Here is a 12,811-nt window from a genome sequence, read left to right as displayed (position 1 = left end):
ACCGAGAGCTGGCGACGGTTGTGTGATCGTCAATTGGCTGGATTTCCACGAGCCAGCGTCTGCATGACGAGATCGCGATACGGCAAGAAATCTCCCCGACACCGGCGGGGTAGTTACTACGTGTGGCCTTATTAGTCGAGCTTCAGCTGTGGTAAGTAGAGTACTGCCGTCACGTCTCACATACCTCTCCATTTGCTATTGGCAATACATATATATTATGTGATGTGTATAGAAATGAGCGGGCTACAAACTGATGCACGCTCGTGATGATGGACCCAAAGATAGTGAAAGTTACTGCGCAACGGAACAAGTGCCTACTTACGGGCACTGTGTGAAAAAGCACATGGTTACAACGTGAAAGGATCTAAACGACAACTATCAGCTGGAAGCATAATCCGAGTGGTGTTTGTTAAGTGCAAATCTCAACTGAGACACACATGCAGGCCCAGCAAACGCGTCACATAGACTGGGTCAAAACATTGATACTGATAACGTAGGATACCTAAGGGGTGTTCGCCACACGCGGGCGCTGTTTTTGTCGTTAGTGCCTAAAATTAGTTGTGAACCACTACAGATATATCAAACAACTGATGGTAAGAAAATTCTTTCCAAAACGAAGTCAAAATAAAAGAACAGAGGCCTTGAATCTGCCAGTTATATCTGTTGTGACGCTTGTTAACTATCGGCCAGATAGAGATAGTATTGCTTTTGTTTGTTAGGCTATTTTGTCATTCCTCAGTGAAAGCATGCCTATCTGCTCCATTAAAAGGACATCAGTTTAGTTTACCGCCGCATGATCTTAGATAGTTAGAATTTAGTGTTTATTGATTTAATCACGCCCAACATGCAGTATAATCTTGAAATTATGCTTCAAAATATTAACTTCATTGGAGTTGGGTGTAGACCCATTGTATTTAAATATAGACGATTAAACGCAACTCTACAATTGAGAATAAGGTAAATCGCAGTTAGATAGAAAGCATTTTGCAAGATATAGGCTTATTATGGCTAAATTAAAAATATCAAGTAAAGAGTTATGAACTAAAACGAGCTTTATCGATGTTTATCGTTAGTTCTCCTGAAAAACCTCCCAAAAAAAAATCAACCAAAATCCAACATAATCTAATGTTGCATCTTGATTAATTTAGAAAAGACCATCGCACGACCTACTTCGTGAATTTCTGAAAGCCTATTTAGCAAAAAATATCTCAAGGTTATCGAAAACAGCAACAAAACTTTTTTTTTTAAAATTTGATTAAAATTTAATTTTTTTCTTAGTTTTATAGTTCATAAAAATTCAAAAAATTTAAACATTTTTTAATTTAGAATTTAAGTTATTGTTGTTGTTTAAATGTTCGATTTGATAGCATCTCTGCGGCAGGTTAAATTGCTTATTATTTAAATATGAAAATGTTTGTATAACACATTACTTGAGTATAGGAAAGATTGGTCATGTTTATGTTATTGAGCTAAAAAAATGTCCCTGCTAATTAATGATAGATGACGTAGAAGACATTATGATACCAGTTGCAGAACATTGCTTCTGATGCAAGAAAATACGCTTGCAATCAGTATGTAATTTTTTGCTTTCAATCAATAGATTTTCAATTCCTTTATACCGGTCTTTAAAGACGGCCAAATATAAAATTTATTTGATATCGCAGCTTATTCTTAGTCTTCGGTAAGTTCAGTTCAGCTTAAGCAAAAGTTGATTCGTTTAGAAAAAGAAAGAGCTTTTGCAAACTAGTAGTGGGAGTAGAGGCGACTTCTGATAACTATGAGTGGTTAATGTTTAATCAAACATAAGCTATATGAGAACTTGAAGGACATCGGTAAAAAAAATCTCTATGTTATCTTAGGTAGTTATCATTCTTCATATGGAAGTGATGAAATATAAACATCTTGAAAAACAACGTTTGATCTAGATTTGAGATATTAGACATACATACGTACTTAGTTAAGTAATAACCTGCCAATAAAGGCCCGTCTAAATTTTTCTTTTGAATTAAATTATTATAAAATATTTGATTGTCTAATGTGGATTTCCAAGATCCGCTCCTCTTCTGCGGCGTGTCCTGTTCTTCTTTAGAGGCTGTTTCGAACATTTATTCTAACTAAATTGAAAAAATAACCACAATTAATTAAAGAACGAGAACATTTTTCTGTTGACTTGCAGACATCTAAAGGTAGCGAGTTCAAATCCGAAAAATCACCGCGGACACAATGGACATCGAGTATGCCACTTTAGGAGCTTCTGCTGCAAGTAATGCTGGCGCCTCTGAAGGAACCGAGGTAGCAAAACGCTTCTGTAAATATTCAAACCTTATTCATTGAGAAAAAATCAGGTAAATTAAATAAAATTAATTAAAGCACAGATAGTGCTTTGAATTTTTCATTGTACATGCGAAATCCAAATTCACTGTTACACAGGGGTATGTTATTGAAGACGGAATGTGTTTTTTTAGAATAATCCTCAAACAGCTACGCTTACAATAAACAGTTCAAAATGCCGTTTATTTATGACTAATGTAAGAGATCTATACATTTAAATATGATGGAAAATCTGCTGTAGGTGAGGTTGGTTGACCGTGAAGTGCAACGCCTACCAGACTGGGTTCTGCATAAGTTTGCGCTGTCAGCGGAAACGCTTGATCTTTCGTGGAACTCTATCACGACGTTAGTGGGCCTCGATGCTCTTGTCAGGTATAACGATCATCCTACATTTGGCGATAAAAAATACCAAAGGGATGTTCTAAGATTAAGCAGGCTTCGAAATAGTATTGATCGTCATATATGTCTTTGAAAAATAAATAAATCACTAAAAAACACAATCTTATCTCGAAAGAGTTGGATCTTTGGCGTCTCACAGAATGGTCAAGATTATATCCCGGAAGTCAGGCAGAGTTTTACTATTCACCCCACAGTCATCTAAGCCGATTACAAATGTCTTGAAATATAAAATGCATTAACATACGTATGCTGTGTTAAAAAAGGGGACCACAGCCGATCTTTTTCTACTTGGTGTCCCTGAGAGATTTAAACTAAGCGACCACACTAAGTGGAACCTGGCGCTCTGATGAGTAATGTCGTCGTCGTGGCGTCCCATGATAAGTGCGCGTTACAGACAATAAAGAGATTAAACTCCGTGCAGCATGGCAACAAATTTACGGGATAGCTTCAATATGAGGGCTTACCTTGTCAAGTAGCTGGCACAGCACGTGTGGCGCAACATTTTACCGTAGGATAAGTTGATCTGTATATATGCTATCGCGTTCTCCGCGATAAAGGACAGGCTGACATGCAAGGAGGACGGGGATCGTAACGCTCCAGTGGGCGCTTGAGCACTCCCACACAGGTTCGGCAGGAGAATACACCCACCCGTAAAGAAATTGTGAGCAGATATATCCACGTTCGAAAGGAGAAAACCCAATGAAAGAGGTAGGGCCCGATAGTAGGTGGATTTTAAAAGGAAGCGATAGATGTCATTCTATTTCGGACTCAGCAGAAAGACTAGGAGGGCGCCATGATCAGCCAGCCTCGTTTCCAAGAATTATTTAGCAGCGGCCAACGGTTAACTCCCATGAAGGAGTTTAGTAACGCACACCATATTAGAAATTCGAAAGAATATAAACAGAAAGAGTGCTGCGCCGCATGTCTCAGATCGTGTTATTTCGTGAGTGTTTACAGCGAAACCACTACACGCACAAGAATTCGAAACGTTAGTCCATGTGTACTTATGTACACTGTAGTATCAGAATTGGTACTTCCCTACTTGTGCCCCTTTTAAATAGATAAACAGGTATATCGATTAACACATTATTTAAAAAAGGCGGTTGTCTATGTTGATGTCGGAATCGCCTGTTTTGTGAAATGCGATGATAGCTCTCCAGAACTGTTGACCCAAAAGCTGGAATCTTATAGGCCAAGAAAGTTTTTGTTATAGAAAGTGTAGTGCGAAAGTATTCAGTAAAATAAAATCTCAGCATGCAACACAAAGTATGACACAAATGCTTAAGGCGTAAACATAACAGATACGTGCATTTGAAAGAGTGTCAAAGCTAAATAGCTTTTAAACACCGTATTGCCGTGGCAGGAACGGAAAAGGCGTCACGTACAGGAATCCCAACTCACGGCAGATGAGACAAAACTGCCATTGACTGGATAACAGGAAAAGAAAAAATAAACATTGGCTTACCAAATTCAATATAATGTATACCATTATATAAGACAGAGAGCGAAGCGCTCACACTACAACCGGAAGAGCATTCGTGTACGCGGTACCACCCTGGCACGTGGTGAAGCCTTAGCGTATTGTATTAAATACTATTTGGGTCTTTGAATACACTAGAAACTTGGGACTTTACTTTACTTTACTTGAAAGCTAAACTAATTCATCGACCAAATAGTCGAACGTGTACAACATACATAATCAACGAGCAAATGAATGCTCGTGTTAGCAAACGGCCGATGGTTTCAAACATCACTTAACGCAGTTTAAAACGCCTCTTTAACAGTTCAAGGCTTTCTCAGCAATCGTTGATTAGATTTAATGAGTGAACGTCGCAAACACTATTAATAATAAAGTTGATCATGGAATGAAAATTACAGATTTCAGTGAGCTAAATTCCTGCTAACAGCTGATCAGTGATATAACACCGCAGTGTTCATTTTCATTACAGACTCCGTCACTTAATTCTGGACAATAATAGCCTTCGTGACCCATTCGTGATAGAAGCTTGTTCAGGCCCGTTTCTGGAGACACTTTCTATTAACAAAAACCTCTTCGACGACCTCAAATCACTTATTGAAGCTATTCGGCAGGCGTTCCCGAGAATCAGACATCTCAGCGTACTAGGTGCGTTCATAGATTATCAGTCATCTAACAGACTATCAAAGGAACATACGCAAATCAAACATATAACAATATAACACCTAGAATGAAACGCTTAGCTTCGTCAGTCAATAACAGGCGCATGTGTATATATACACCTATAAGGATTTATTAGGAATGTTGGTTTTAGTGATCGTATATTGTTCTATGTATTCTATGGACTCTGACCACAGCTATTATATGTAGGAAGAAGTGGCGCATATGCATAAAATAGACAAGATCGAATAGAAAATCCGCTTCACTCCAATGTGCTACATTCACAGCCAAATTTCCTAGATAAAATATAGCGAATCACCATCTTCCGCAGGCAACCCGTGCTGTCCGGATCAACTGACGCATCCTCGCGAGGTCGACGGTGACGACTACGCGCGTTATCGTCTCTACGTTATCTCTCAATTATCATTTCTCGAGTTTCTTGATTGTACCGAGGTTACTATACAGGAAAGAAAAAAGGCGAGACAAATTGGAAGATATCAAATAGTACGTAGACAACAGCCTTTACCGTAAAACATAGCCAATGTGTATTTGAAATTAACATCAGTTAAAGATTCGAGTAATACTGGAGAGTGCTATAAATGAAGTACGCCCGTAAAAGATCATCGTCACCCGGTCGATTCGACCCGATCGTATGAGAAGCATCATAGCTAAACGAAACACCAACCATAGCATCACGGGAATCATAAAAGAGGGAGCGTCATAGAAAGTACGCATGAATTGCAGGCGAAGTCCCGACGTAGGCATTCACTCGTTGATACATACTCGGCAGGCAGTCTTCTATAATTACGATTGCAGTAATATTTAACATGCCTCCTTTAGGTCACATGTGGATCAAAATTAGTCCGTACGTGTAGCGGTACATGCTGTGGTGGCTGGGGTTTTCAACTGCGATCGGCACATATTAGGGTGTACTCGACGAAATGACCACATATGTGTACGAGCCATATCAAGAAATTAAAAATGAGCAGAGCATTGTCATCATCTTTGATCAGCCTGTGTACGGGTGTACCTAGTTAGCGTTGCGACACCATTAGTCGTATAGAATGACAACGCACGTTCTACAAATAGCTATTTCCATATCGTTCTGCTTCAGCAACCTATCACCAGCTTTTTAACTTTTACACTGAACTTCTGTCTGCGTTCGTGTTTGTCGATATGATATATGGGAAGTGTAACGAGATTTGCGCTTTTTTACTGAGACTAGCAACTTTAAATTTCTAAAAATCTAAAAATTTAACGATATCCATCATATATGTATGTGATGTTTTGCTCCGGTTTTAGGTAGCACGGCCCCATCTTGGACGGTACCGTCCGCCAGCTGAAGATCAAATTCCTCGGGGTCTACACTCCCTACCTCATCAGAACGACGACACCGATGGTTCCTCCGATGAAAGGAATACTAATGATACCGGTCGAGATCAAGGACAACAGTCCTCACAACGTAGATCAGCATTTGGAACTCGCAGGTACCAGTACGTTGGAAATCATTCAGAAGGCAACCGATTCATTCGAGACAAGCAACTCTAAGCAATCAAATATTTTGGCGACGGCCCTAATCAAAGTGTCACCATTATGAAATTGCTTTTGCTCGGTATGCCGAAAAGTCTTGACATACCTATCAGTTACCATTCGTGGAACTCTCTGATGAATCTCTGTTATGTCTATGTGGGTCTGATAGACTGGTCGATTTTAGAGAGTTTGTATGTGTGCCACAATGCACTTCGGTACATTACTTCTACTCTTATGCACGCCGTCCGTACTTTAACGATTTTTATATAAACGCTGAGTCCTTACGAAGTAAATTGGCTATTATAATTAGTGTGGCAGACTCTTCTTCACATTTATACCGGACGGAATGATTTAATCTTAAAAGTTCATTGTTATCAAATTGACCACTAAAGTGAAATAGGGTCGTATATGTACTTGTACAGATAACCGTATTGCACTAAAATTATTGGCAAAAAGGGCTCGTGAAATCGAAGATCGAAAATGCCCACATTGTCCTTCCTTTATAAAATGTATACCACTGTTTACATACAAATTCCAAGCTCTATTTAGAACAGACATTGAATGAAAATCGTATAATCATTCTTTAATCTTTTTAAAAAAAAAAAGTAAAAAAACTATAGCATCCCTCGTGAGCTGGTCGGAATACAGTTGCTGACTAAATTATAATTCGCCTACACAAGAAATGGACTTTGCAGGTAGGCCTCTTTCCGAAGAATAAGCAACTACCGAAGCAACAACAGTGTTCCATATCCTAAGTAGGACACACAGGTTGCTTTGGTCATATTCTGTTTTCGAATTAGGGCGCGGAAAGGCATTTGTACTCGACGAAAGCCATGAAAAAGCAGCTCTCTAGATTTATGAACGTACGATGCGTATTCCTGTTTTTTTACATTTTTTTTTTTAATTATTCGTACGATTTTGCAAAAATTGCTAAAATCTAGAACCGAACCGGAAAGCGCTTTCGTGGTTGATATGCATGGAAGCATCACCAATATAAATCATGTTAATTATTTAGAATGTATCTAATATGATTTAATAATATACCACTTGTAAGTCTCATCTACTTTTTCATACCCAATTTAGGTAGCAAAATTAATACGGCTTTCCTATGACAACTCCTTAAACCGGGTCAATGAAAAGAGAACAGAAATTTGCAGGAACAAATGGGAGAATCGAACCTGCTCGGATTAACCAAAAAGGTCCTGGCAGTAGAATGGCAATGGTAGAAATGGCAATAGAATAGCCGTTATGGATCTAGAATTTAAATTTTCTGAGATGGCGGCATACGTAACTATTGTTGAGGAGAAATTATCTGGTCGGAATAAATTATTTTTTTTGTGTGCAAAACAATGAGGCTACGATGGTGATTGTTATTTCGGATCGCATTAAATAGACATCAGTAATCTTTGGCTGTTCATTATAAAAGGATGACTGAAAATAGATATTTTTTTTTCGCAGTAATGACTTTGCTTTTTTTTAAGGTTCATGTTCACCTTATGGAGGAAAGAGCTAGCTTTTTCTGATATTTGATGATAGCTCATTCACGATCTATTTTGCAATTTTTTCGAAACTCAAGGTATGGGTACTAATTAACTGAGACCTATAGAATTGATTAGGAAGGGTTACAGACGATCAGCAGGTAGCGGAAAAAATCAAAAGCCCAAATATTTCATTGCAAATTCTGTGACAATATTAAATTACACCGAAAGTATCACTAGAGAAAATTCAGCAAAACGAAATTGACAATGACTGATATAATAGATAATTTAGATTTTTGACCTATAGCTAGTTTCTCTTTACCCACCATCTTAACGCTTTAGGACATATAATACTCTTCATATGGCACTAAACGAAGCTGTATGCTATTTTTTTCGGGAAGACAAAGCCTCCGGTTCGTTTCCATGCGTAACGATTTAGTTGGCGAAAGTTATGCCTGTAATCATTGCCAAGCCTATTGTGGCCAATGAGAGGACAGTTGGTAACCCGCAACAGGACATGTGAGAAACAAATGTATGGAAATAGCTTTTATAGCAGGCACAACCCATTTCGAATCAATCGTCGGCAACAAGAGAAGAAGAAGAAGAAGCAAACTTGTTACCTAATGACAACGAAATGCACATCGACACCAGACAACTCCCCAGGTTCGACAAACGTCTTATTTTACAAAAGATCTTTGCTAAGGACCGATCGTAAAGAGGATACCTGTTTGTCATCTCAGCCATGAGGCTCAGTTCCATTAGTGATATTCGGATAGTTTCATGGATGGCACAGCTACACCACACAGTATAATTTTTCGTGTTACAGAATAAGCCGATAACCAATAAATTCGTTTTGTCAAACCTGGGGTGGGGAAAAAAGGCGCTGGCCTAGTACGAATTTAGCAATATTAATGTATACTTGAAATTAAACAAATTGTTGCATCCGATGAAAGCGAAGGTAAATATTAACAAATCGAAACGCCGTCCATTTGCACTAGTTGCCTATAAAACACTGAATAAATATAGACACTTGGGTATATGGGGCCCAGTTTGTTGAGTCAGATCGTCTGTTCTTAGCTATGATAGCAACCTGTTTGCAATTATTTATGCAGCTGGGATAGAATATGTAAAATTTATTCTTTTCTTATAGTCTAGCCACCAAAGGAAGCTTACTGCCAGAACCCCATCAAATGACTATGCAATAGGCACGACAGGCTGCTTTTTTCGAAACCAGGTTTATTATAATCCTGAGAAATTAGTAAATAACTCTAAAGCAAACGGATTACACAATTGACTTCATTCGCTGAATTGAGGCGAGGCTTATTCACAATGAAGCGCCCAGTGTGGTCTCAATCAGTTCCACTAAGCTACTGGATTAGAGAAACATGCTAGCAACATAAGAATTTAGCATTCTATCCGCAGCAGTCCTCCGTTGGAATCAGTTCTCAGCCTCTCAATATATTGGGTTTAAGCATGGTATCTCTCTCTCGCTCTCTCTTTCTCTATATATATAATGCTTAGAATTGCAGATGCTTAGATGCAAAAGTGTAGTACTAGACTAAGCAGGTAAAAACGACGTTTGCCGAAGCAATAGAACAAAAAATCTTTTACTCGACTCCACGAAGCCAAACGGACCATTCATAGCCGCAGGCAGCTCGCATTGGATCCATGTGTATGCCATTGACGACAGCTTAAAATAGTCGTCCCACCGGTTATATCTTCATTAGCGTTGGGTCTACTTCCCGTCGATTATGCCGACAACATGAGAGCGTATGCGTCTATTTTGCTAGATAATATTAATAGCTATCGTGTCTATCAGTATCAAATCAGCACAAAACGACATACTAGTACTTCGTCGATGAAGCTATTAATAAAGATTTTTTTCAATGGTGAAAACAATATTTATAGTGCGATCAAAAGCATCAAACTAATTAGTCTCTCATACGGTTTCGGGACATGATGAAAACTATACCATCATAACGTTGGGCTGCCATCTTCCGAATCTTTGAAACAGCCTATCCCCATTCCAATGTAGAAATAAGAATTTCCAGTCGTTAGCAGGAGCCTAACGCATTACAATATTAACTAGCTTTCTACATCTATACAAGTGGTGTAGTTTCCTTCGAGCGGGATCTATAATATTGCAGATAACGAATAAGGTAAGGCAACACTGTGCTAGAAAGGTTCCCATCTGTGACTACGCAAGGATGCATTCAAGACTAGATCGTTTTGACCTGCTATAGAAATGTGATGTTCTACCCATAGTTTTGCGGATACTGGCAGAATTTCAGGCTACTAATGTTGGCATTTATTTAGATAGAGGTGTTACGATGTGTGTCCATTGAAGCTGGGTCTAGCACTTAGTCAAACATTATTCATGACGATTTGCGGATCTATATACGTACATACTCCGCGTATAAGTAAATGCTGCCCTGCCTAATGGGTATTTTGTGGTAGATTGTTTGATGTCTTTGTGGGCGTGACCCTTGGTCGTAAAGTCATAGCTTTAGGTGAACTACGATGTTTGCGTTTGCAGCGGATCAAACGCATTCGCTTATCGTTAGACCTCAAGGCGTCGATTCGGTCTCACCATTTAACACACCTCTGTGCTTTACGCTGATAAATGGCCCAACGGCTATAACGGCAGGCTAAGCGCCCTCTGCAGGAGTGACAACAGCCGGCAAATATCTATCCTGAGTCACCTAAGGGAATAGAACTGTTAATCTCACAAATAGATAGAAATACATACCGTAATGCTAAGTTCTTCCTCCACTACGCAACCGTATTTCGTATTGGCTTTGGCCTAATAAACAAAGCTCTAACATATAAAAACGGGAACTTATCAATCGCTGGTAGCAAATGGATGATTCTAACGAGCTTCGAATCTTAAAAGTCACATCCTTTCCATGGATATATTCATGGAACGCGCGATATTTGCGGTCTGTGCGTTTATCTTCCGATCTTCGTCTTCCTTTTTCACTTTTTTACTGTTTGTTTATATCTGTAAGAGCGTCTCTCTTGGATTGGTCTCTAAATTGGACGTAAAATTGTGCGCAGTAAGCACAATTATACGTCCAACTTAGATAAATTAATCAGTTGAAATACGGCAAAGGGTCGCAAAGAATGACAGCAAATACATATGAATTTTTTGCTAACATTTGAGTAAAGCGCCAACTTTGCTGCTATGTTAAAAAATCGTCCTTACTACCTATGCTCTAACCTAATATCTGAGGTTTATTTTAGAACCAGGTTATTTCATAGAGCGTCTTTGACTCACTCGTTAGCTCAGCGTTTCACCGGACACACCTTCTTTAATTAGCTCTCATACACATTTTTCCATCCGCAAACGTTTTTTCCGTAGAATAGTACTTCCTCTCCTGTTCTGCAACAGGACCTCACGCCCGCAGTTCACAGATGGCACACCGCACCATTTAGGCTGGGCCAATCTATTAATAGTATGGCCCTTCACCTCACGGAAGAAGAATAGCTGTGTCGACCTTCAATTTTTGTAAAAACCATGCCCATCGAGTAGCTATCGACCGTATGGAGTTTAACAGCTAAGGTCTCTAGTAAGGTGCGCAGAGGAAGTGTTGTGAGGGTTTTGGGCCCTTGTCAGTTTGGTTCGTAGACTCGAAGCAGTATTGATCCGACAATCCACCAGACCCTTTCTGTGCTTCCCAGTTTTCTCGCCCTTCACTATTTCTGATTAAACTTGAGTGTCGTAATACTCGTCACTCAGTAACAGTACTTATGATTATGGGAGACTTGAGGCCGCCGTCCACAGTAGAATGAACCATACGATAAAGTTGTTCTCTCTCACGAATCGAAGTTACCACAATTTTTACCTGCCGGCTGAAAGTAACATCTCCGACAACTTGAATTCAACACATGCTCTCGGTCTATGTTGTACCATCCTGTGGTCAACGAAACGCTTAGTCCCTCATCACATGTTTTGGACCTACGGTGTCTCAATGACTGCGTCTTTGATGAAAACCTCAAAGGCAACCCAGGAAACATTCGCAAGGTTTGGTTTTGATCTGAGTTGCATTTCTTTTTTCTGGTAGAGAGCGTAAACCTATAAATGACTAAATCTTCTCCTTCAGTTTAGCTTAAGCGGAAATAGTTACTTCAGTCACCGTAATCTGTTTCACTAACTGGGCCAGTTTCAGTTTGGCTCTAACTACCCACTTCTAGCGCATCACTTCCACTTACAAATACCCCTTTTCTCCTTGGATTATGAAATATTCCTAATTGTGAAATAGAGGGAAGGATTAAATGAAGAGCTGATTCGAAGTGATTGAATAAAGTGCTGGAGAAAAGTGAAATGCAGGTGAAAAGGGAAAATAATGTACTAGACAAGCGTGTAGAACAAAAACGCGATGACAGAATAAAGCCAAAAAGAAGCTAACAGTAGATATGGTCGTGTACACAAAAAATACAGAAAAGGCACGTGTCTGTGTTTATGCACACATATACGTACATATGCTGAATAATTACTCCTATAAAGGTTTACATTTATTATCAGGTTAGAAAGGGTTAAGGAAAAACCTCAAGGCTTATCAGCCAGTGTAATTAGTTTAGATGCTACGTTTTTCGATAGCGGCACACGCCTTTTCAAATCTTTATAGACATATGCCCTAAAATTTAGCCTGGTAATTAGAGTGCTTAATTTTGTCAACAAACACTCCTATCCACAGTATGTCCGCATATAACACCTGTCCCTGATCTTGGAATCTAAAACTTCCACTATGGCTGAATTTGGTAGCTTTTCATATGGTTAATCCGATTGATATTGAAATAGTAGCTTACACATATAGTGTAGCTTACGCTTTATTGGAAGCTAGAAAACAAGCAACTTAAAAAAAGCGTAACACACTTATTAACGTATTAAAACTTCTTAAAAAAGTTTTAATACGTTAAAAATACTCAGATTTCG

At 39.0% G+C, this 12,811-nt stretch overlaps 1 protein-coding gene across 2 annotated transcripts; it reads left to right on the top strand.

The window, feature by feature from the left end:
* Positions 1-10: 10 nt before the first annotated feature.
* LOC111247115 (leucine-rich melanocyte differentiation-associated protein-like) lies at positions 11-7,858 on the top strand. 2 transcript variants are annotated; one of them, XM_022797688.2, is made up of 6 exons: positions 11-151; positions 2,177-2,292; positions 2,573-2,703; positions 4,680-4,855; positions 5,199-5,371; positions 6,170-7,858. In XM_022797688.2, the coding sequence occupies exons 2-6, from the start codon at positions 2,224-2,226 to the stop codon at positions 6,413-6,415; spliced, it is 795 nt and encodes a 264-aa protein (XP_022653423.1). In that variant the 5' UTR covers positions 11-151; positions 2,177-2,223; the 3' UTR covers positions 6,416-7,858. The 2 variants fall into 2 exon arrangements, with proteins under 2 accessions (XP_022653423.1, XP_022653422.1); XM_022797687.2 differs by lacking the exon at positions 11-151 and adding an exon at positions 243-593.
* The last annotated feature ends 4,953 nt before the right edge of the window (positions 7,859-12,811 follow it).

The sequence above is a fragment of the Varroa destructor genome, unplaced genomic scaffold (assembly GCF_002443255.2).
Source record: "Varroa destructor unplaced genomic scaffold, Vdes_3.0 BEIS01000003.1, whole genome shotgun sequence".
Classification (NCBI taxonomy): Eukaryota; Metazoa; Arthropoda; class Arachnida; order Mesostigmata; family Varroidae; genus Varroa; species Varroa destructor.
The sequence above is the reverse complement of the archived record's forward strand: the minus strand, read 5'-3'. Positions and strand labels throughout refer to the sequence as shown.

Coding starts and splice junctions, on each gene's coding strand:
- LOC111247115 (XM_022797688.2), top strand. CDS start 2,224: ATGGACATCGAGTATGCCACTTTAGGAGCTTCTGCTGCAAGTAATGCT. Junction 2,293..2,572: donor GCGCCTCTGAAGGAACCGAG/GTAGCAAAACGC, acceptor AATCTGCTGTAG/GTGAGGTTGGTTGACCGTGA. Junction 4,856..5,198: donor CAGACATCTCAGCGTACTAG/GTGCGTTCATAG, acceptor CATCTTCCGCAG/GCAACCCGTGCTGTCCGGAT.